The following is a 26,185-nucleotide window of genomic DNA, read 5'->3' on the forward strand; positions in this document are numbered from 1 at the left end:
CAAATTACAGGTTTCTTTTGAGAAAGAGCAGCTTTTTTCCCTTCACATTCACAAGTATATGTTAATGTTCCATACTTTATATCCTGATATTTACAGATAATGTTTGTTACAATGCTGCAGGATTGAGGGTCCTATAGAGCAGACAGAAGTCTAGACTTGAGATTTCTGCCAGGATACTACCATCCTATTACCAGGGTACTACTAGCCTAGTACTAGTGTATTACCAGGGTACTACCATCCTACTACTAGTGTACTACCAGGGTAATACCATCCTACTACCAGGGTACTACCAGCCTACTACGAGTGTATTACCAGGGTACTACCATCCTACTACTAGTGTACTACCAGCCTAGTACCAGTGTATTACCAGGTTAATACCATCCTACTACCAGGGTACTACCAGCATACTACGAGTGTATTACCAGGGTACTACCATCCTACTACTAGTGTACTACCAGGGTAATACCATCCTACTACCAGGGTACTACCAGCCTACTACGAGTGTATTACCAGGGTACTACCAGCCTACTACCAGCCTAATACCAGTGTATTACCAGGGCACTACCAGCCTAGTGCCAGTATATTACCAGGATACTACCAGCCTAGTACCAGTGTATTACCAGGATACTACCAGCCTACTAGAAGTGTACTACCAGCTTAGTACCAGTGTATTACCAGGGTACTACCAGCCTAGTACCAGTGAATTACCAGGGTAGTACCAGCCTAGTACCAGTATATTACCAGGGTAGTACCAGACTAGTGCCAGTATATTACCAGGGTACTACCAGCCTAGTGCCAGTATATTACTAGGATACTACCACCCTAGTACCAGTGTATTACCAGGATACTACCAGCCTACTACCAGCCTACTACCAGTGTACTACAGCCTAGTACCAGTGTATTACCAGGGTACTACCAGCCTACTACCAGTGAATTACCAGGGTAGTACCAGACTAGTGCCAGTATATTACCAGCCTAGTGCCAGTGTAGTACCAGCCTACTATCGGGGTACTACCAGGGTACTCCCAACCTACTACCAGTGTACTCCCAGGGTACTACCAGCCTACTACCAGTGTACTCCCAGGGTACTACCAGCCTACTACCAGCCTACTACCAGTGTACTCCCAGGGTACTACCAGCCTACTACCAGCCTACTACCAGTGTACTCCCAGGGTACTACCAGCCTACTACCAGCCTACTACCAGTGTACTCCCAGCCTACTACCAGCCTACTACCAGTGTACTCCCAGGGTACTACCAGCATCTGGGGTCAAAAATTGTGCTTTTAGCATCCTGCCTGAGTGGAGGAAGAACAAGGGATAAGAAACATTGCAAGCTTTGAAAATGTGAAGTATTATTGATCTACCTAATGTTTGTTTATCATTTGTGTTTCTTTTTTGTTGTTCTTGGGCTTAAAAAGAATTATAAAAAAGGAAAAGGACGATCCAGTCCATCATGTATTAAACAAATCACAGTTTTGTCCTCGTCCCCAAACCCAGCTAAAGGAGGAAGGTGATCTCACCTTTGCGATTTTGGCATCATCCTTCTTCTTTGCATTTTGTAGTGATTCATAGTGGTGTCTGGCGCTGTCATAATCCACCAGCTTCCTGCCCCGTTTAGCGATACGAGACTGCAGAAATACAGGCAAGACTTAGATTTCAGAGTAACTACCTCTCAATAGAAATTCAGCCAAAGTGATATTGTGACAGGTTGTAACATATATTGAACTTTTGTTCTGAGATATAGGAAGAACTGAGTGGTATTTATAGGAAATCTACATTAGGAGTCAGTTAGTCTATATACAAATAATGTCCAGACTACTGAATGTATACATTCTACATCATCAGGAATAATGACTAAAACTACAGTGGTTACTGTTGCCAAGTTTGTCTCAAGACGTACCTGCCCCACATTCAAAGTACACCAGACAACATTGAGACAGAGTGAAAATCCAGCCAATGGTTCTAACCCTGACCTTCTGTATTTAAATGGATCCTATGTCAGTTTCCCCATATCTCAATGATGCATTGAGTCCAACAATAAGCCAAGTAGCTAAACAAGATACGATACTCGTTTCACCTACACCTCATCACTTTCACTATACCTTGATATCGGGGAACTGTCCAAGGTAGGTGTCCATGGTGAGAAGAGCCTGATCCACCAGCTTCTGATGGTAGTCTGTCCATAGCAGGTCATTGTTCTGGAGAAATAATTCAAAAGGAATTACAAGAGGTTTAATTATTTATTTTCCATATTCTAGGTTAATCAACCAGAATTCTCTTCCTCCCTGCTTTTTAACACAATTAATCTTCTTGGTAGCAACTCCCCCAACAAAGATATTTATAATCTAATTTCTTGATCACAAGTTAGTCTGGTTTTCTGGAACTTCTATGGCACTTCATTGGATAGTAGGCTAAAGGTTTGTTCTTTCTGAATTCGATTTTTCACCCAGGCCTATGAAATTACAATTTATTAATTTATATAATTATGGTGTTTGCCACAGGAGCGGCGCCGGTTATGTGGCAGCTTGTGTGTTGGCTCTGGCATACTGATATTAGTGGAGGAGAGTTTCACACAGGACATACATGGGGTATTTTGTAATTAATTTAATTTAGTAGGGATTGAGTTACTCTGAGCAGATAACAAGTAACAATGGGATACCCAGATAGGCTATTTACTAAACTCTGAACTTGTTGGAGGAAATTCAAAAAAAATATTTCAATGCATTTCAGGAGGTTTCAAAGACAACATTTTTGAGGTTATTCATTCAGTTTTCTATCCATCGAGATTTGTAAAACCAACTCCAGACCGGGGATAGAGAACTGTAGGCCTACAATGAGTTTGATGGACCTTTGACCAGTATTTTACCCACAATGTAATCCTGCATGCTGTATCTTTATTATGGTTATATTTACAACGTGAGATTATTTTACAATAACATTCTGCATTCACACAAAGCATTTCCCTCCGTCAATACTGCCGTTTCCCTGCATATCATTTGCCACTATATCCTGTGTCGATACTGAATATTTTATGCTGTCAGAATATGATTACTACTGCAGCTCTCTGTGTCTGTGCTGCTTAATGCAGGAGAGTTCTAATTAAAGTCCTTAACAAACAGAACAAAACACGTAACGCAGCACTGCGTGTTTTGCAAAGTGGGAGTTAAATGATGTTACTGAAATACAGAGACAATACACCAGTTAGCACTCATTGAATTGTGTGTGTGTGTGTGTTTCTCCTGTGATAACTAAATCTCTATTTCAGTACTTACAATTTCCCTGTAATACATTCTAACACAACAAATATTTGTCAGCCTGCTGGGATAAAGTGCAGTTGGGATACCTTTAGCGTAAAATGTGTGCATCCTAGGCGTTGCCGGGTGGGGGGAATGGGATTGAGTGCTAAAGCCGCGGTCTCTCTAGTATTGCTTTGTTTTTTAATCTTACATTAAAAAACTGTCTATTATTAAAATAAATATCAGTATTGTAGAGCTCTGCCTGACTACCTATGGGGAGGGATGGCGACCCCCGGTGACTGTTGAGAGACGGTATTGGGGAAGAGAACTTTGCTGAACACCCCTATATTACTTGAGTAATATGGCAGAATTATATGAAATACCCAGCAGTGCTTTGAGTATCAGGGAGGAGGAGACTTAACATAGAAAGATGGGGAACAGTTAGGACAAATTTCTACTCAGTGAAAGGGTTACTCTTTGGGCTCAATCCCCAGGTGTTTCTGCCCACTCTGAAGGGTGTTTAACCCATAATAAGCCAATCTTGGCTTCTTCAATGTTGTGATGGATTTCATATAGCACAGGGTAATTATCAGGGACCGTGAAAGGGTAGGCACCCAGCTATTGTAAGAATCCCGAAATTCATAGATACCCTTAAGGCTGTCAAAGCATTGAGATACCGCCCAGGATTAGTAGGATTTACACTGGTTGGCAGCATTCATCATGTTAATTCAGCCCTCTCCCCATAACATGATCTGAGGAGAAAGAATCAGCTCCTCTCCTAGCATATGAATATTATGAAAGGAGCTCTATTAATGATGGTAACTGCATGTAGCACCTGCCATTAGAGAGTGCAACTCACACCAGTCCTTAACAACTGGACTTTGTATTAAAGTCTAACTATAAAAAATAAGTGTTTTTTTTTAAATGAAACAATTTATAGGTTCTGGAGACATGTGTGAACTACATTATAACGGCCTTGCTATAATGGCAGAAAACCATTCAGCCTGCTGTCGGCCCATCGCAGGTCGCTACTTAGAGAATAAACGCCCTCACCTCGGCTATCTTGTTTGTATCGTCTCTCCCTGGCCATTCTGGCTCGTAGACATCCTGCAGACACTCTGTTAGTTTCTTGGAAGCATCGTGCATTGCTGGGGAGAGAAGGCAAATAATTCAGGGTTAACGAGGTGACCAATGGTGATTCTCTGCTCATGGGACTGATACGTCTGTTATATACAAGGCTTGCGCACAATTGTGTTTCATGCATTTTATTGTAACAACGCCGTGTTTGTGGGCCCTGGAAACACTCGAAAACAAGAGAAATCTCAATGTATCTTCCTGGTAACATATTGTATAAATAAATAAATGGGATAGGAACAAATCAAACTCCTTTTAATCTACGTACCAACTAATCGATCCATTCAGGATTTACCTGTGGAGTCAGACCGATCGATTAGTTAGGGTGCAGATTAACCCCTTAAGGACACATGACATGTGTGACATGTCATGATTCCCTTTTATTCCAGAGGTTTGGTCCTTAAGGGGTTAAAAGGAATTTGATTTGTCTGGACCAGCTGAAACATTTGAGCACAAGTCTAGTATATACCCCAAAATCCATTGAATGGAACTAACCATCACGTTAATTGGTAAAAGTTTGCTCTGAGTTCCTGTAGAGGTTTTCCACAAACCTAAAAAGTTTCTAAAATATTAACTCTACAAATGCATTCCAAATGTATCCAATATTAATCTCAAACTTGCATGTGTACTTCTATTAACAAGTCTATGACCAAGCTAAGTAGCTATGCAGGATATTTCCTATAGGGGGCGTGCAGGTGCCATGTGAAACATGCTGTAACTCTTTATTAATTCAGTGATTTGTGCACAGTGTGTTACTATTTACACATTTCCTTAACACTTGGAATTAAATCATATTTAACTTTTTTTTTTTTTTTTTTTGCATTGTTGGAGGAAATCATTCTGTTTCAGACTTTTTTGGTATCTGTATGTGCCAAACACTTTCCAGTAGTTTTTCATTCATTTTCAGGAAGTTCACTTGACACAATGGAAAAAGTGTGGATAGATGATTTCTGGGATTAAATTCTAAAGCGACAGAAATAAGCAGAAACATTCCATCGGTCTCCATGGCATTTGCTCCACTTTGCCCTCAAATTGTCCTATATACGAACACCAATGTACGAAGCTCTGCGTTTTAACAAAATTATTCCAAAAATGATCTTTTTTATAAAACAGGGTAGTACCCGCTCTTATAATCTGCTTTCATGTCATATATACAACTTTTTCCATAACGATAACCCTGCAACTTTATTCTCTGTCGGTTGTGGCTACATTTCAGAAAAAAACAGAATGAAAATATATAAAAGGAAAAAAATGCTTCTAAATGGGTTGCAGGGGCCTTTCTATTGTATCAGCTCTCTGAAAGGGTCCCTGTAGGAAATGAATTCCCTGTGTAGGAGTGCAGGTAGACTGTCCCTGGGGGTTAACATGAGCTCCCTGAGACAACCGATAAACATGAGAGCACAGCCAGGCTCACCTAGTATTTATTTAGAGTGTAAGCTCACAGGAACAGTCTTTGTGAATGTACTGAGGATTATATTGTGCCATTACACATTATATTAAAGATAATTCTAGCGGCAGACAGATGATGGCCGAGAGAGGTAAGTCTATATTATCCATTAATTACATAAATTGATGCAAAAACTGACCTTTCTCACGTAAATTGCATACAATGATTACACTTTAAACTGTGTCTGTGTCTTCGCTGATTGCAGCTGGAAACGCATTTTATTTTGTTCCAAATTTAAGGCCAGATTAATGAAACTGAAAGCCAGCTAATTTTAAGCTGAGAATTCTTCCAGTCACCCATTGAGACGATAAATTTGAAATTCACTTTGAATTCTCACGTTCGTAAATCATGCTGTAAGTAGGAGAAAATTCGAGCAATTCTGGGACAAGTTAGAAAAGTGGATGAATCGGCAGTTTCCATGGCGACTGCTACATTTTACTTCTAAGGGAATGGAATGCTAATATGACCCCGACCTGCCAGGATTTACCACCTCTATTACAAAGACACCTTACCTTTCACCGAAGCCAGGTAGGTCCTCAAATCTTTCTGTAGTTTGCTTCCTTCTGTCTGTAATTATCGAGAGAGGAAAAAGATTATCTGTCAGACTATTTCAGGCAAACAAAGCTGACGGTTTGCAGACCTAGGGCATGTTTTAGTTCTAAACTAAGCTGCTACTGGTATTCCTACTTTGATTCAACCTTAAAAATACCCATATATGTAGAACGCACAGACACCACACATAGACACGCAGCATTAAAACCTTGCAGCCACCAAGATGTATAGGAGTTAATTACCATTTTATTCTAGTTTTCCAGACATATCCCCTCCCCATCGCCTGCGATGGTCAAGCACCCAGCTCTATAGGCTCATAGAATTTCATGATTTTGGGCCAAAACAGCTCTGCAGACCATGCACAATGCTCTCCCCCAACCTCCACCCCTACCCCCCTCCTCAAAAAAAAGCCCCCATACAATGCATGATGGCATCTTTGTGTAAGTCCCAACTTATTCTAACAATGCTTGCAACTTGAAATTGTGGGGTTCACTGCACATTTAATACGTTTTTTTCAATAACCCTGGATTGTAATAAACAGCAAACTAAAAAAACAAAAAGTTATGGTAAAATAATTTTTCTAATTTGTCTGTTTTTACATACATTTTGAAATTAGTTTTTCAGTACATTACAATTTGAGGTTTTGTGGATAAACCCTCTAGCCCCCAATAACCTACAGTCCTATGGCACCACTTTTGAACCTTTCAGTTCTGAAACAAATGAGATAAGTTACAATGTATCTCTGTAGTTTTATAATTATTTCTCATGTGAATAAATAAATACAATTTATTGAATTGGGAAAGTGAGGCGTGGAGTGTCTCAAAAACACAGGGTCCCTTCCAAACTTGGGTTCACAGTGATGACTGACTGGGTGAGATTTGGATACTGTACCTTTAAGGCCGTTTGAACTGTTCGGAGTATTGGAGTGTGTTTTTAATTCACATGGTAACAGAGAAATATATGTCAGGAGAAGCGGAGAGAATTCGAGCCAGGCACGTATTGTCATACTGAATATATTTAGGAGATGAGCGTCTTCAAACTACATTTCTTGGCCAGTTCAAGCAATTGTAAAAAGATTTTTCACATTCTTTACTGCTGTTAACAGGGAGAAATATGTTTTCTATCCACAGCTGTGCTGTACAGGGCCAACTCCTGGAACAAATATCCTGCTCTGCGCAGAACATCACTGGGTTCCTCCCAAGGAAACGGAATCTATGCTTACTGAACCCAAAGTTTCCCCGTTACATCTGAGATGAGAATGAGAGCGGTTTCTGTTTGGGTACAATAATCATACTGCCCCTTTAATTTGCAACTTTCATAAGCAATGCATGTTGAAAGAGACCTGACATGAACTTTGATGCAGAAATAAAATGACAATAAAAAATAAAAAAATAAAAATGAGGTAAAGATGAGCTCAGTCAGCAGGTTCGCTGTCACGGTCAGTGAATATGTAGCTATTTTCTCCTACTTTTTTGCAATTCCCTTGCACGTTTTTGAAGGATCTTAATAAATATTTGTTATATTAGTTTACTTTGACACTTTGAAGTTTTGGCGTTCTCAACATACATTGGAACTAGTCAGATTGGCGTTTCTTTCCAAAGATATTTTTAGGCTTGTTTAATATTTTCGGTCTTTTGAATTGCCCCAGTTTGACTCCTCGCAGAAGTCCGTTTGATGATTAGAAGCCCAGATGTTCCCCGGAATTTCTCCCTGGGATGCTACGGTCAGCATCTGGGCTGTTTTTGATGAATTCTGTTTTTTTAATTCTGTCCACCTGGGGAATACTCGTTCCTACCTCTATGCGGACACAGACAGACTTCCTGTCTGAAACCAAAAGCCACAATGCTTAGCAAAACAAAACAAAAAAAAACATCACTGGCAATTTGTCTCTGTGAACGGTCTGCAGTTTGAAGCAGTGCTTTGGTTGTTTTTGAAGAAACATTAAAGGGACACTATAGTCACCAAAACAACTTTAGCTTAATGAAGCAGTTTTTGTGTATAGATCATACCCCCACACTCTCACTGCACAATTCCTTGCCATTTAGGAGTTAAATCAATTTGTTTCTACAGCCCTAGTCACACCGAATGAGACTTACACAGGTCTTCCTAAACACTTCCTGTAAAGTGAGATGTTTATGTTTACACTTCCTTTATTGTACATTCTGTTTAATTTAGAATGTTTTATCTCCTGCTCTGTTAATAGCAACGGTAAAGGACCGTTTCAGCAGACAAGGGGTTAAAATCGTTTAGGCGATAATCCCCTTTTCAAAGACAGGCACAGCTACTGTAGAATCAAAACTCACGAATTGGATATAAGTGAATGCACCAAACTCCCGAACTGCATACAAGGGAATAAGGTAGCACTCCAAACTCCCAAACTGGAACCTCACGAATAGCTGCTAGCAGACGAACAGGAAAAGCTCCCAAGCGGCTTACACTCCTGGCAATCAGTCTCTATCAGCATACAGTGAATCCCCCCAAGAACGAGACAAGGCTCCGTATTGAGGGTCAAGCAGTGGTCTGTTTATTGAGGGCTACCTGCCCCTGTATTTATGCAGGTCTCCCACCTGGTGGACACTCCCCTAGGGGACCAGATGGAAGACTGTGACAAAAGACAGACATGTATCATTTTAGGACATACAGTCACAATACTTTCCCACAATGCATCCTGGCTTCCTCTCCTCTGCCCTGGAGATAATTGAGAAGTAATTCAATTATCTCCCAGGACAGAGGCAAGACTCCATTATGCACGTGGTGAACACAAGATACAATATTACTTTAAAATACATAAAGACACATTTTATACATGAAACACAGACATGTCACATATCCCCAGATAGCTGGGATCTGAGCGCACAAAACTACCGAATAGCGCTCAGATCCTATTCACACAGTTCAATTGCCATGGAGCCAAAGTCTTTAATTACACAAATTGGCTCCATGGCTGTGCGATCTGGGTTAACATTCACATATACAAACTACCGAATTAACATGTATTCGGTTAAATATGCACAAATAAGAACCAGGGGGCTGAAGGCTCAGCGGTGCCTGCACGTAAAAGTGTCCGCTTTTAGTGCACTGATTCTGGGCTGAGCACCGCTGGCCGTCCGGGGAGCTCCATAACACCGCCACCTAGCGGCCGCTAAGTGTAACCTCGGCCACCCAGTAACAATCAATTAAGCTGCGGTTAACCGCAGCTTCAGGGAGGTAAATGGAGGGCACACGCCAGCTTCTGGGTGGCCACGGGGAGGCTAAGAAAGGGCTGTTTGTTCGGTAGATAGAATCTACCGAACGGCTGTGCAGAATGGAATGAATAACTCTTTCTGCACAGTAAAATTAACTGTTTAACTGCCGGTCCATAATCCAAAGGCAGCAGGCGGGCAACCAGGCTCCTCCAATGCAATGTGGCGAGATTGCTCTGGTCACAGCATTTTACAAACCGCAGGAGCCTACTGTGTGCGAATAAAGTTAAATTTACAGAGCAGGCGATAAAAACATATAAAGTAGGTTAACATCTGAATGAAAATTAAACCTTTTTTTATGCAGGCTGTGTCAGTCACAGCTAGGGGATGTGTGGCTAGAACTGCATATACAGAAACAAAGTGATTTAACTGCTAAATGGAAGCTAATTGGGCAGAGAGACTGTATGGGCATGATCTATACACCAAAACTGCTTCATTAAAGGAACACTATAGGGTTAAAACACAATTTATTCCCCCGGACCTCCTTAAAACTCTGTAAAAAAACACCTTTAATCCAGTGGCCCTGCTCCCGCTCCACTTGCTTGGCTGGCATCATTAGAATTTATTATCTCCGCTGATTCAATGCTTACCCTTAGGAAAGCATTGAATGGCTGAGATTATAAATTCTGATGACCTCAGCCAAGGAGGCGGAACCAAACGTCACCCTGGTCAATCAGCATTACTCATAGAGATACATTCAATGAATTCATCTCCATGGAGAATGTTCAGCACCTCTTTCTTCTTTTATTATTATTATTATTATTATTGCCATTTATATAGCGCAACAGATTCTGTAGCGCTTTACAACTTTTAAATATAGTCTCCTCCTTTACTGTGTTGATTCCCATTATATATTTAAATGTTTCTATCATATCCCCCCTGTATTGTCTTTCCTCCAAGCTATACATGTTAAGTTCCTTTAACCTTGCCTGGTAAGTTTTATCCTGCAATCCATGAACCAGCTTAGTAGCCCTTCTCTGAACTGTCTCTAAAGTATCAATATCCTTCTGAAGATACAGTCTCCAGTACTGTGTACAATACTCCAAGTGAGGTCTCACCAGTGTTCTGTACAATGGCATGAGCACTTCCCTCTTTCTACTGCTAATACCTCTCCCTATACAACCAAGCATTCTGCTAGCATTTCCTGCTGCTCTATTACATTGTCTGCCTACCCTTAAGTCATCTAAAATAATTACCCCTAAATCCCTTTCCTCAGATGTTGAGGTTAGGACTTGATTAAATATTCTGTACTCTGCCCTTGGGTTTTTACGTCCAAGATGCATTATCTTGCACTTATCCACATTAAATGTCAGTTGCCACAACTCAGACCATTTTTCTAGTTTCCCTAAATCATTAGCCATTTGGCTTATCCCTCCTGGAACATCAACCCTGTTGTAATGTGGATTAAAAGACACACAGTAAGGAGAAACAGATTAAGAGAAAAATTATGTTGAAAGGGGGGATTAGGAGAAAGACACACGAAGGGTCAGGGGATAGGCACAAATGGATGAGGGGAGATATAAACTGTTTGAAAGGAGGGCGTGCCAACATACAAAACATATATGCCCCAGCTACTACAAGATCCAAGTTAATTTGCCTCTATAGATGGGCGGTAAACTCACAAAAATTAGTTTCATATTTTGTTGGCATTTATACACCTTGCATTGCTATGGGTCGGGTATCTGTTCAGCAATATTAATTTGTCCATTTTGTCACAGCTATGTCAGCTGTGCAATAAATGGCATTTCCACTTCAATGCTAATATTCTGAGGAAAATAAATATGTCACCTCAACATTTCTGTAAAGGATGCACATATAAATAAATAAAATGAAGTGATGGAAATGAACATATTTTAAATGTCCATGCATCTCTAAATTCACAAATCTATTGTTTATCCTGCATTTATGTGCTTCCTGATATAAACAGTGTAGCGAACCCGATCTGTGGGCATCAATCCAATGCCTGGAGCTTAAATCTAAGGACAGTTTTTATAGGAAAAATATTCCCTTCTGTATAAAAACAAAACAACATGAGTTTGTGGACTGACATTCCATTAACTCGTTGTATAGATTGTGAGCTACTCATTCCAGGGCTGTAACACGGAGCAGTTCTACACAGAGCGTTCAGTGAGGACAACAAAGGACAGGGCTGGGACAAAATGAAGATAGTGGAAGAAATTCCTTTCTTGAGTCTCATCACGCTCTCCTGGCATGAGAAGGGTTAAGCTGGTAAAATGACTCATTCTGGAAAGGGAACGCCCCGAAGGTCACTGCCTAAACAACCTTAAACCCAAATAATTATAAAAACACGACTGCTGTAGCAACGATCAGTGTGCAACTAGCTCACAAAGTGTAGACAGAATACCCCTTCCCTCCAAAATGAAAGAAATGGTCCCAAAATACCAAGTTTCAAATCAAACTATGATCCCTCCCCCACTAGCCCTAGTTGCCCGATATAATTCATAAATATATAGGATGGCCTGATGACCCCTCCCATCGGTCCAGCTTGACCGATGATTAATCCATCACTTTCCCAGTTTTCCCAATGATTAATCCCCAACTAGCCCAGTTTGTTCGATTATTATTCCCCCACTAGTCCAGGTTGCCCTATGCTTAATCCCCTATTAGTCCAGTTTGCCTGATAATTAATCCCCCACTAGTCCAGGTTGCCCAAAAATGAATCCCCCAGCAGTCCAGTTTGCCCATTGATTAATCCCCCACCAGTCCAGGTTGCCCAATGATTAATCCTCCACTAGTCCAGGTTGCCCAATGGTTAATCCCCCACCCCCCACCAGTCCAGGTTGCCCAATAATTAATCCCCCAGTAGTCCAGGTTCTCCAATGATTAATCCCCTACTAGTCCAGGTTGCCCAAAAATGAATTCCCCACCAGTCCAGGTTGCCCAATGATTAATCCCCCACCAGTCCAGGTTGCCCAATGATTAATCCTCCACTAGTCCAGGTTGCCCAATGATTAATCCTCCACTAGTCCAGGTTGCCCAATGGTTAATCCCCCACCCCCCACCAGTCCAGGTTGCCCAATAATTAATCCCCCAGTAGTCCAGGTTCTCCAATGATTAATCCCCCACTAGTCCAGGTTGCCCAATAATTAATCCCCCACCAGTCCAGGTTGCCCAATAATTAATCCCCCACCAGTCCAGGTTGCCCAATGATTAATCCCCTACTAGTCCAGGTTGCCCAATAATTAATCCCCCAGTAGTCCAGGTTGCCCAATGATTAATCCCCCACTAGTCCAGGTTGCCCAATTATTAATCCCCCACTAATCCAGGATGCCAAATTATTAATCCCCCACTAATCCAGGATGCCCAATTATTAATCCCCCACTAATCCAGGTTGCCCAATGATTAATCCCCCACTAGTCCAGGATGCCCAATGATTAATCCCCCACTAATCCAGGTTGCCCAATGATTAATCCCCCACTAGTCCCGGTTGCCCAATGATTAATCCCCCACTAGTCCCGGTTGCCCAATGATTAATCCCCCACTAGTCCAGGATGCCCAATGATTAATCCCCCACTAATCCAGGTTGCCCAATGATTAATCCCCCACTAGTCCAGGATGCCCAATGATTAATCCCCCACTAATCCAGGTTGCCCAATGATTAATCCCCCACTAGTCCAGGATGCCCAATGATTAATCCCCCACTAGTCCAGGTTGCCCAATGATTAATCCCCCACTAATCCAGGTTGCCCAATGATTAATCCCCCACTAGTCCAGGATGCCCAATGATTAATCCCCCACTAATCCAGGTTGCCCAATTATTAATCCCCCACTAGTCCAGGATGCCCAATGATTAATCCCCCACTAGTCCAGGATGCCCAATGATTAATCCCCCACTAGTCCAGGTTGCCCAATGATTAATCCCCCACTAGTCCAGGTTGCCCAATGATTAATCCCCCAGTAGTCCAGGTTGCCCAATGATTAATCCCCCAGTAGTCCAGGTTGCCCAATGATTAATCCCCCACTAATCCAGGATGCCCAATGATTAATCCCCCACTAGTCCAGGTTGCCCAATAATTAATCCCCCACTAGTCCAGGTTGTCCAATGATTAATCCCCCACTAATCCAGGATGCCCAATGATTAATCCCCCACTAGTCCAGGTTGCCCAATAATTAATCCCCAACTAGTCCAGGTTGCCCAATGATTAATCCCCCACTAGTCCAGGTTGCCCAATAATTAATCCCCTACTAGTTCAGGTTGCCCAATGATTAATCCCCCACTAGTCCAGGTTGCCCAATGATTAATCCCCCACTAATCCAGGATGCCCAATGATTAATCCCCCACTAGTCCAGGATGCCCAATGATTAATCCCCCACTAATCCAGGTTGCCCAATTATTAATCCCCCACTAGTCCAGGATGCCTGGATTCATTTAATTCCCTGTCACCGAGACTGAAGGTAAAAAAATTTAAAAAAAAAAATAGAAAGCAAGTAAAAGGTTGACTCAGGCAGGAAATGTCAAACAATAAGCAGATCATCTGAGGTCTGAACCAGCAGCACAGGCTTCACTTGGTTTCCTCTGAGATACTTAACAAATTTTCTTTGAGGGAAATCGTGATGTCAACCAGTAAACTAATGCAGTTTGTGGCTGCGGGGCTGGCTGTGTCCCAGATAGATTGTAAACATTACTCACTGAGTGAGCATCAACAACAACATCCACATTTACCTTGGCAATGAACTGGTCACAAGAACTGACCATCTAAATATTAACTCGTTATACACTTTGAACTTTGAGTAGCAAAAATGGAAAATCAATATAAATAGAGTGTTCTAATGTCTGACTCTAACACATTGTGATGCTCATTACAAACATGGAATTGCTCATAAAACTTTCTATTGTTTTATTTTTTTCTAAATCTGATAGTATTAAGTTAAGCGTGAATATTAACCAAAAAGAAAACTCACAACGAGTTAGTGTGCAAAAAGCACTTAAAGTGTCTGTGCATATTAACCAGCTATTATTTTACCACCGACATTAATGTGTAATAATAACCTAGATAAGAGGCTTCTTCTCATTTATTACTAATCATAGAAAATTATTTTAAATTATCTCAGAATAAGCAGCTAACTGGCATGAAACTCTCCTCGTTAGTTTGTACGGTCGCCTCACGCGAATTCTCTAAAATGTACATTGTTGGGAATTATTTAGGACAAAATAGAAAAAACTATTCATAATTGTGAGTATTCACTTGGAATTCAATAAACTCTCTCTCTATATATATATAATTGAATAACGTAATGTGAAGAATTCTCATTGGGTTTCATTCACTAAACACTGAATTACAGGGAAATATATATATATATTTCCCTGTAATTCAGTGTTTAGTGAATGAAACCCAATGAGAATTCTTCACATTACGTTATTCAATGATTAGATGTGTCTGATGTTTGAGCCAATCTTACCAGCTGCTTGTTAAAGTTGAGAACAAATTGCTCGAATTGCACATCTTTCGTCTCATCTGCTTTGCCCAGTTTCTGGAGAACCTGAAAGAGCAAAAATACAATCCAGAATTTAGTTAGTGTGTGATACACCCTGCACATTATACTGCGGAGCTCTGTGATACTATCATACACCCTGTACATTATACTGTGGAGCTCTGTGATACTATCATACATCTTGTACATTATACTGCGGAGCTCTGTGATACTATCATACATCCTGCACATTATACTGCGGAGCTCTGTGATACTATCATACATCCTGTACATTATACTGTGGAGCTCTGTGATACTATCATACACCCTGTACATTATACTGCGGAGCTCTGTGATACTATCATACATCCTGCACATTATACTGCGGAGCTCTGTGATACTATCATACATCCTGTACATTATACTGCGGAGCTCTGTGATACTATCATACATCCTGCACATTATACTGCGGAGCTCTGTGATACTATCATACACCCTGTACATTATACTGTGGAGCTCTGTGATACTATCATACATCTTGTACATTATACTGCGGAGCTCTGTGATACTATCATACATCCTGCACATTATACTGCAGAGCTCTGTGATACTATCATACATCCTGTACATTATACTGTGGAGCTCTGTGATACTATCATACACCCTGTACATTATACTGCGGAGCTCTGTGATACTATCATACATCCTGCACATTATACTGCGGAGCTCTGTGATACTATCATACATCCTGTACATTATACTGTGGAGCTCTGTGATACTATCATACATCCTGTACATTGTTCTGTGGAGCTCTGTGATACTATCATACATCCTGCACATTATACTGTGGAGCTCTGTGATACTATCATACATCCTGTACATTGTTCCGTGGAGCTCTGTGATACTATCATACATCCTGTACATTGTTCTGTGGAGCTCTGTGATACTATCATACACCCTGTACATTGTTACGTGGAGCTCTGTGATACTATCATACATCCTGTACATTGTTCTGTGGAGCTCTTTGATACTATCATACATCCTGTACATTATACTGCGGAGCTCTGTGATACTATCATACATCTTGTACATTATACTGTGGAGCTCTGTGATACTATCATACATCCTGCACATTATACTGTGGAGCTCTGTGATACTATCATACATCCTGTACATTATACTGCGGAGCTCTGTGATACTATCATACATCCTGTACATTATACTGCGGAGCTCTGTGATACTATCATACATCTTGTACATTATACTGCGGAGCTCTGTGATACTATCATACATCCTGCACATTATACTGCGGAGCTCTGTGATACTATCATACATCCTGTACATTATACTGCGGAGCTCTGTGATACTATCATACATCCTGTACATTATACTGTGGAGCTCTGTGATACTATCATACATCCTGTACATTGTTCTGTGGAGCTCTGTGATACTATCATACATCCTGTACATTATACTGCGGAGCTCTGTGATACTATCATACATCCTGTACATTATACTGCGGAGCTCTGTGATACTATCATACATCCTGTACATTATACTGTGGAGCTCTGTGATACTATCATACATCCTGTACATTGTTCTGTGGAGCTCTGTGATACTATCATACATCCTGCACATTATACTGTGGAGCTCTGTGATACTATCATACATCCTGTACATTGTTCCGTGGAGCTCTGTGATACTATCATACATCCTGTACATTGTTCTGTGGAGCTCTGTGATACTATCATACACCCTGTACATTGTTACGTGGAGCTCTGTGATACTATCATACATCCTGTACATTGTTCTGTGGAGCTCTGTGATACTATCATACACCCTGTACATTGTTACGTGGAGCTCTGTGATACTATCATACACCCTGCACATTATACTGCGGAGCTCTGTGATACTATCATACATCCTGTACATTATACTGCGGAGCTCTGTGATACTATCATACATCTTGTACATTATACTGTGGAGCTCTGTGATACTATCATACATCCTGCACATTATACTGTGGAGCTCTGTGATACTATCATACATCTTGTACATTATACTGCGGAGCTCTGTGATACTATCATACATCCTGTACATTATACTGCGGAGCTCTGTGATACTATCATACATCCTGTACATTATACTGCGGAGCTCTGTGATACTATCATACATCTTGTACATTATACTGCGGAGCTCTGTGATACTATCATACAACCTGCACATTATACTGTGGAGCTCTGTGATACTATCATACATCCTGCACATTATACTGTGGAGCTCTGTGATACTATCATACATCCTGCACATTATACTGTGGAGCTCTGTGATACTATCATACACCCTGTACATTATACTGTGGAGCTCTGTGATACTATCATACATCCTGTACATTATACTGTGGAGCTCTGTGATACTATCATACACCCTGTACATTGTTCCGTGGAGCTTTGTGATACTATCATACATCCTGTACATTGCAGTTATTTAATGTTGTGGAGCTCTGTGATACTATCATACATATTACTTGGTTTTATTCATGAAAACAGTCTAACAGCAGACGTAATGTGTCACTAAAAAGTATTTTGCTGGTCAGAGCATGCCCCGTACCCAATTATTAATGGGTGACAGCTTTAGGAACGCAATTCTCTCTCATTGAATGTTTCTAATCATGGCAGGGCAGGCGGTTGTCGTCAGCGTGTCAGGAATAGTGACATTAAGGGACGAGTGACAGACATACAAGTGGCTTCCACTCTCCTTATCGGGGACGTACTTTACTTGTCAAGAGCTCTCTCAGCTCCATCAGAACCCGACACAGACGCGTCTTTACTCTTCAAAACTAAATCTTAAGTGGATCTTTCAACCCCCCTCACAGCAAAAGTAAATGAACCAAAATTTAATTTCTCTTGGTTTTACTTATGGGATATAACATTGCTTGATCTAACATTTTCACAATGACATACATACGAAGAGAAACCAACAAAACACAACACTGTCTAATAAATGTTTTTACATGCACTGTAATGCAAAGTAATCCAGTTGTCCATGGATTATAATGCAGTGTTATAGCCATCCATAAAGGCTGCCAGCTGAGGGGGAAACAAGATTTATATAACCAACACACCAGCCAACCATCCCGAGTCTGCAGCACAGTCTTGATATGGTACCACTGTCCTTTCATACCCCCAAAAAAAAAAAAAAAAAAACACATCTTGAAATGTTCCCAAAAAGTTGAGCATGAATATCCCATGACTTTATGACTGCCCCAGGTCATTGCAGGGAGTGTATCCATATACCACTCAGGGCCACCTTGGGTCGGAGTCAAACACCGTGCCACTGGTCTAGAGTCTAACCCCATTCTGACCTAACCAGTCTATCCCCTTATCTCTCCCAATTTTATACCTCCCTATATCAAAGTATGGCAAAAAAACTCCAGTCAAGAGGAGGAACAGCTATATAACCAATGTTCATTGTACAAAAAAACAAACGAAAAAACCCGGAGACTGCGGTGCTGAATGAATTTAATGTGGCACAATCAGGAGACTCAGACCAGCCATTCTGAACCAGCTCCTCAAAAAAACACTAGCCCCTTGTATAGGCAGGGCCGGATTAAGAGCCTATTGTCCCTGGTGTTGAAAATTATGATGGGCCTAATTACAGAATCTAATCTAGCCTTGTGTTTAGGGAGTACCCAGTGCTCCAATCTGGAAGTCTATGAGACATCCTGGACACGGTCTTTACGGAGGGGGGACCTATTCAAAATATAGAGAGTTTGTTTTCCTGGCACTATAGTGGTCCTTTAATTATTTAGCATGGCATGCATTCACAATTCGGGTTAATCATATAAAGCCTGAATCAGCAATAATATTTAAAAAGGCTATTAAATACTAGAATTCTGGATTCCCAAATACACACACACATATATTATATTTTAGATTTTATTTGTGATGCAATAAATACTAAACGGTAGTGAATTGTAAATCGCGTATAAGCCAGGCTAACATATCCAAGCTGTGTCTATAGAGGATTATTACAGTTATTACAGTTTAAATTTCACAATTTAATTTTCAATTAGTTGTTTAGTTTATTTTTTTTTTTTTTTAAATAAATAAAAAAAAAAAAAAAATGAAAACCCTTCGTTAATCTGTGTATATATATTCTCCCAGCCACGAGAATGAATGGAGGAAAAGAAAAAACAATATAATAAATATTTAGTTAATTATTCGATCAGTGCGTCAATCACTACTGAGAGCCTAATGTAGAACTCATCCATCTCTCCTACCAGGGTTATTCACTATAGTGAGAATTCAAAGTGAATTTCACATTTAAGACACAAGTAGCTGGATTGGAAAGAATTCAAAGTCATCTGTGTTTCAAGTTCAGCTACCTTGGGCTGAAATATGAAATTCTTACTTCATTAAATATCCCTGTGAGAATCACTACTATTAATACTATTGCGTCAAGCTGAAAGCAGGTGAAACGAATCCTATCCGAATAAACGCAATGAATCAGCAACAATGTGTTGGGATGACACAAACATGATACACCTTGTTACAATGACTTTCTATCTCCTTACTAAGGGCTGGTCTTCTGTTGGGCTCTGAGAAACATACCAGTGTTTTGAGTCACAGAGTAAAAAGAAAGATGTCTTGGCATGACTGTGTAATGAATGGCTGAAGGTGATATGTCAGAGTACAGAGTAATGTAGGTTGAATAATCTAAACTATATCAAGTTCAGAGTTTGCACATTCCTGTTGCTGCTGTTGATCCATCTTCTTCCTCCAAATGGTAGATTGGTTTTCCCAGGATCAACAAGCTTTAGTGACTATTATAGGCTAGATTGCGAGACAAAAAAAAAAATCTATACATTTATAAAAGCCCATGTGGAATTGCTTAAAACAAATTGTTCTTCCTGTATAATACATTTCTGTAGGTTTATGTGAAATCTCATTGTTTCAATTGATGGCCTCTTGCCTTTTATACATAAACAGGTCACCAAAGATCTGTTATTGGCTTTTATATATTGGCCTTAGGTTAGAATATCCCATAGATAGATAGGTTTGCTGTTGATAATTGTACATTTTGTAGCATTTATTTATTTATTAGTATCTTCCATTCCCCTCATAAATATTATAGTTTTCCTTACATGTTTTCCAAGTTACAAAGTCACTTGGAAAGTTACATAAATTATGCCTTTAAGAGACAGCTTGGTGGGTCGAGGGTGAAGAGATGAAATCTATAAACAGTTTTTTTAAACCTGCAGTTTTCGCTCAATATTGGAAACTAGATTTAGAGTTTAGTGAATGGGTCCCAAACTCTTAGCAGAGCACTAATTCTTTGACCTCAAACTGTAAAACACGACCTGACCTTAGACACAGACAGCTCGAAGGGGAGTCTCTCATCCACTGTTGTGACTCTAATGTCCGTTTACTGACGGCTACTAATTAACTCCCCACTCCCATTTATAAAATGCTACCGAACTTACAGGAAAAACTAACTGTTTATTTCCCTGGCCCTTTTGAAATGGTTTTAAACTTACCTTATCTCCCCCGTCACACTGGTGTCAGTGTGGCTGGCCCCACCTCCATGGCTGAGATCATCAATCTTGATGCTCTCAGCCAATCTAATGCTTTCCTATAGAAAATGCATTGGGAGGCTATTGTGCATTCACAGCAAAATGCCGCGCCAATCAACATCTCCTTGTAGAGATACACTGAATCAGCGTGGAGACGCTGAACGTAGGTGCTGGAAGCACCTCTAGTAGCCGTCTTAGTGACTGCGCCTTAAAGGGTGTTACTAGGCAGCAAAATGAATATTGCCCTTTCTCTGAAAAGCCTGCAGGGATAGCCTATAGACACCAGAACCAGTGGCGTACATACCTGGTATGTAGCCACTGTGGCCAGCCTCTTCTCCTGGGGGGCCCAGGAGCCAGCCACCTCAGGGCCCCCCGAGGCTGGCCCTGGTGGCACCCGGTTCGCGGGCGCGCGAGGGAGCACTCTCCCTGGCTGAGTGCTTCCTCTTCAGCTCCCTCGCGCACCGCACTGATGCCGGAGCCGGAAGATGACGTCATCTTCCGGCTCCGGTATCAGTACGCGGCGCGCGAGGGAGCTGAAGAGGAAGCACTCAGCCAGGGAGAGTGCTCCCTCGCGCGCCCGCGAGCCTGTCCGCCAGGTGACACGACTGGACCCCAGGGAATCCCCTCAGCTCTCCCACAGGTAAGGAGGCTGGGGGGATTAAATAAAAAAAAATGTGTGTGTGTTAGTGTGTGTGTGTGTGTGTGTGTTAGTGTGTGTGTTGGTGTGTGTGTGTGTGTGTGTGAGTGTTAGTGTGTGTATGTGTGTGTAAGTGTGTGTGTGTGTGTGTTGGTTGGTGTGTGTGTTAGTGTGTGTTTTTAGTTGGGGGTGTGTGTGAGTGTTAGTGTGTGTGTGTGTTAGTGTGTGTGTGTCAGTGAGTGTGTCTGTTATTGAGTGTGTGTGTCAGTGAGTGCGTTACTGTGTGTGTCTGTTAGTGAGTGTGTGTTTGTCAGTGAGAGTGTATGTTTTGTAAGTGAGTGTGTATGTATGTCTGTCGCTGAGTGTGTCTCTGTCATTAAATGTGTGTGTCTGTTAGCTAGTGTGTATGTGTCTGTTCGTGAGACTGTGTTTGTGTGTCTTTAGCACTTACTTTTCTCCAGTGCCGGACTCCCTTGGCGCTGGGGATCCCTCCGCCTCTCAGCTACGAATGCGCATCCGCGGCAAGAGCCGCGCGCGCATTCAAACCACCCATAGGAAAGCATTACTCAATGCTTTCCTATGGACGTTCAGTGTCTTCTCACTGGGATTTTCACAGTGAGAATCACAGAAGCCCCTCTAGCAGCTGTCAGTGAGACAGCCACTAGAGGCTGGATTAACCCTCAGTAAAACATAGTAGTTTCTCCGAAACTGCTGTTTTCAGCTGCAGGGTTAAAACTAGAGGGACCTGGCAGCCAGACCACTTCATTGAGCTGATGTGATCTGGGTGTCTGTAGTGGTCCTTTAAGTGTGGGTGCATCTGCATGCATTGACGTACATACCACGGTCACAGGGGTCGCAGCCCTGCAACCCCTGCGACCAGGTGCCCGCCGCCATGTGTTGCAGCCCCGGGGGAGGGGAGGGCCCACGGATCAATTTTCGGAGCGGGGCCCCATGGGTCATGTGTACGCCACTAACCAGAACCACTGCATTAAAGGGAAACTCCAGTGCCAGGAAAACGATCCGTTTTCCTGGCACTGGAGGGTCCCTCTCCCTCCCACCCCCCAATCCCCAGTTGCTGAAGGGGTGAAAACCCCTTCAGTGACTTACCAGAGGCAGCGACAGGTCCCACGTCGCTGCTTCCTCCTCCCCCGCCGCTCCTCCTTCTGCTTACGTCGGCCGGTGGGCGAGACTGATCTCGCCCGCCGGCCGAGGAGACCTAATGCGCATGCGCGGCAATGCTGCACATGCGCATTAGCGCACCCCATAGGAAAGCATTGAAAATGAATTTCAATGCTTCCCTATGGGGAATAGAGCGACGCTGGAGGTCCTCACACAGCGTGAGGACGTCCAGCGACGCTCTAGCACAGAAAACCTGTGCTATAGAGCAGGAAGTGTCCTCTAGTGGCTGTCTAATAGACAGCCACTAGGGGAGGACTTAACCCTGCAAGGTAATTATTGCAGTTTAAAAAAAACTGCAATAATTACACTTGCAGGGTTAAGGGTAGTGGGAGTTGGCACCCAGACCACTCCAATGAGCAGAAGTGGTCTGGGTGCCTACAGTGTCCCTTTAAGTTGTAGTGGTGCTGGTGACTATAGTGTCCCTTTAATGATATCCTTTTATCTGGCCTGAATGGTTACTAATTCATGCACAGAGTGCAAGGAGCAGGGTAATCTATGTGAGGATGGATAAAGTAAAGTGAGCACATTTAAATAATAATAATAACAATATTAATTATCTATAATTTGTTTTATTATCTGTAGAGTTCCAACATATAGCACAGTGCTGTACAATCAGGTAGACAAGTTGGACATACAAAAACAGAATGTTCTGAGGGCCTTGATCAATATCAGTTATAAAATAGACCCATAGTGTTTTATATCAAGAAATATACTTCCTATGCCGCATGATAGTAGTCTTGGAATATCAGACATATTTTCAAGTAATGCAGCTGCTGTGCAATGTACGGGTTTTGGGTTTTTTCAAAAGAAATGATTCATGCCAATTCTGCTACATTCTCAAACTGGGATATAAATGAACAATCTAAGCACTATCACCACTACAGATAATCCACACCAGTCCTCACAGCCCATCATTGGCGTTCACATTGGGATGGGATGGGTTGGTAAGGCGAAAGTGAAATTGGATACCAAAGCATGATTTGTTGGTAATTCAAACTGAATGTTTCATTTTTATTTTCCAAAATGTGCTTAATTCTCTTTGTGCTTCGGAGCAGCGAGCATTTACCGATTATCCAACTAGCACGGAAGCTTTAAAACAACGTGTGATGTGCAGCGCTGCGGAATATGTTGGCGTCTTATAAATGCCAGTAATAAATAATGAATGAATGAATGAGTCACATCCCTCAGGTACCGTAACCATTAAATCAAAAAAGATAATTTAAACGTCCAGTCCACGCATTATATGGCCCAGGTCCAATGTATCTATTGCATGTCACAGAGTGGAGAATATTGTCCCCGGTCATTTAAATCTGAACGCAGCAGCTGCAGATGATCTTATCCCCCTGGCACAGCCTACGTCACACAACCCTGCATTCTTATCTGCTGTTATTTCAGTTGGCAGTCATTAAAAAAAATAAAAACCTTTCAGACTCTCCTCCCTGATGGCGATATTATCAGCGCACCGAAAACCCACACCCATATTCTAGGGCTGAGATTTAATTCATCTGTCCTGGAGGAGATATTACAACAGAAATGATGATCTCATTTGGATGAAACTCAAAATAAGGGTAATATTGTACAGTTCCCAAGGATGTTTGGTTTTAGTTTTGTTTTTTATAAGTTTCATTACTCTGGATCATAAACATGAAAATTGTATTCGATTGCAAAGAGAGTAAATCTCTCAGACACAGTAATTAATGTGTATACATACACCGCATTAATACATTTATACATATTCTAATACAGAAAACGTATATTAACTCCTTAAGGATCATATTATTACAGCAATACAGTCTGTGATGATTGAATCCTAAAATGAAATAACCCACTCATTTAATGACAGTGGGGCCTTAAAGGGACGCTATAGTCACCAAAACCACTACAGCTTAATATAGTGGTTCTGGTGTTTATAGCATGTCCATGCAGTATTAGCACTATAAACACTGCCTTTTCAGAGTTAAGGCACTGTTTACATTTCTGCATACTAACCCTTCAAGTGGCAGTGACTCAGATGGCCACTAGAGGTGCTTCCTGGGTCAGTGCTGCACAGTGTGGAGTACCTATGTTCAGGATCACTGTTCCTTCTAAGGTGTGCAAGCATGTTCGCACTCACACCTTTTTGAGGCAGCGCACAGATGGCCAGAAGCCGCACACAGCTCCTCACAGTACTCACCAGGAGGTGTGGGCGGCGCAAGGAGCAGGTCAATGGTCTGTCGTTCCACTCCAATTAATTTTTTATTTTTACATTTTTGGTTTGTCGAAAATTCAGAAATTAGTGATTCAGAACGAAATTGAATTTGGAAAAAATTATTGTTTTGTGAAATTCAGACACCATTTTTCTCATGGTTATAAATGATGGAGTTGTTTAGCATATAGCTCCCTAATTTGATACCCTTATGTGGGATTACCAAGTTAGGGAGCTATCAACTAAACAAAGCTGAGAGATCTTAATAAAATGGCTTTTTCTTAGATTTTGTTGTTCTCATTGTTTAATAAGCAGTTCCATAATTTGGTATCCAATCCTTACATGGGATTGTCATATTAAAGGACACCAAATATGGAAGGTTTTTGCTAAATAGTGCCCTAATTTAATATGCTTAAATATGGCAATCCCACGTAAGGCTACCAATTTAGGGAGTTATCAAAGATCAAAAAGAAAAGAATACCGATTACTTAAATGTGCTGCCTTCGGTTGTTTAGTAGATAAGCCTCAGATTTAGCTCCCTTGTTTATGGCAATCACACTTAGAGTACAACGCTGTATTCCTAACTCTATAATATCCCTCTGCCCCCACCTACGCGACACTCAGAGGGTTAATAACCCTTTAAGCACTGACCTTATTCCAGTGCAAGGTCCGTTGGTGCCTCCACTGCGCACCCATTAAAACCTTCTCCATAGGAAGGCATTATCTCAATGATTTTCTATGGGGGCTTTAGAAGGCTCTGGACATCCTCATGCAATACCTGAATGAAATGAAGTGGTCTGGGTTCCTATAGTGTCCCTTTAACTCTATGCAAGTTCAAAATTCAACATTTCAACTGCAATACAAGGATTTCACCAGAATGAGTAAGAAAGACGTAATTTTGTTTTGATAATTGACTTGTCCCTGTCACTTGTTAAAGACCATCCGCCTATCTTTCTGTCTTCATTTACCAAGGACGCAAAATATGTTACTTTACAAACACAAATAATAAAGATATGAATAACTGATAATTTATGTTTGACGCATGCTCAAAACTCAACTACAGCATCACCAGCAGTCTAAACTCTCCTGAAACCAGGATTATATTCAATCATTCTGTATCACTACCCATAAAAGCCCCAGATCCCAGACACTTGACATAGGATGCTTCATGCTCTCAATGTGACTTCGTTCAGTGCCACTAGTTATGACATCGATACATTGCATGATGCGATGCTACGTGACATCCAAGCTGTCTGTGCAAGAGACACTCGTTATTTCAGGATTCTGATTAGGATACAAAAGGAGAGAATGATGCATCGGTCCTTTAATTAACACAATTCTCCGTTCAACGAGAGTGGTTACAAGCAGGGCTGACGTCTCCAATCAGGCAACGGAGATTGCTATTGTTATTGGCTGCCATCGTCACCAGGCAGATTCCATATCTTTGCTTTCACCACAAGACAAAACTAATCCGTATTGAAATCCATTAAAACTAAAATATCAGGTTCATAATTATAACAATGTATTCATATCCCCTGTAGTCTGTTTTATAATATCATATGAG

General features: G+C 41.3%; 1 protein-coding gene across 3 annotated transcripts in view; it reads right to left on the reverse strand.

Moving 5' to 3' along the window:
• BIN1 (bridging integrator 1) overlaps positions 1–26,185 on the reverse strand; it is a 128,773-nt gene that overhangs the window by 49,639 nt on the left and 52,949 nt on the right. For all 3 annotated transcript variants that reach the window (XM_063429235.1, XM_063429236.1, XM_063429237.1), the window contains exons 2-6: positions 15,034–15,114; positions 6,331–6,385; positions 4,291–4,385; positions 2,104–2,199; positions 1,522–1,629 (exon numbers count right to left, since the gene is read on the reverse strand). In XM_063429235.1, the coding sequence (XP_063285305.1) occupies positions 1,522–1,629; positions 2,104–2,199; positions 4,291–4,385; positions 6,331–6,385; positions 15,034–15,114 (435 nt within the window). The remainder of the gene's footprint in view (positions 1–1,521; positions 1,630–2,103; positions 2,200–4,290; positions 4,386–6,330; positions 6,386–15,033; positions 15,115–26,185) is intronic.

The sequence above is a fragment of the Pelobates fuscus genome, chromosome 8 (genome assembly GCF_036172605.1).
Source record: "Pelobates fuscus isolate aPelFus1 chromosome 8, aPelFus1.pri, whole genome shotgun sequence".
Lineage (NCBI taxonomy): Eukaryota > Metazoa > Chordata > Amphibia > Anura > Pelobatidae > Pelobates > Pelobates fuscus.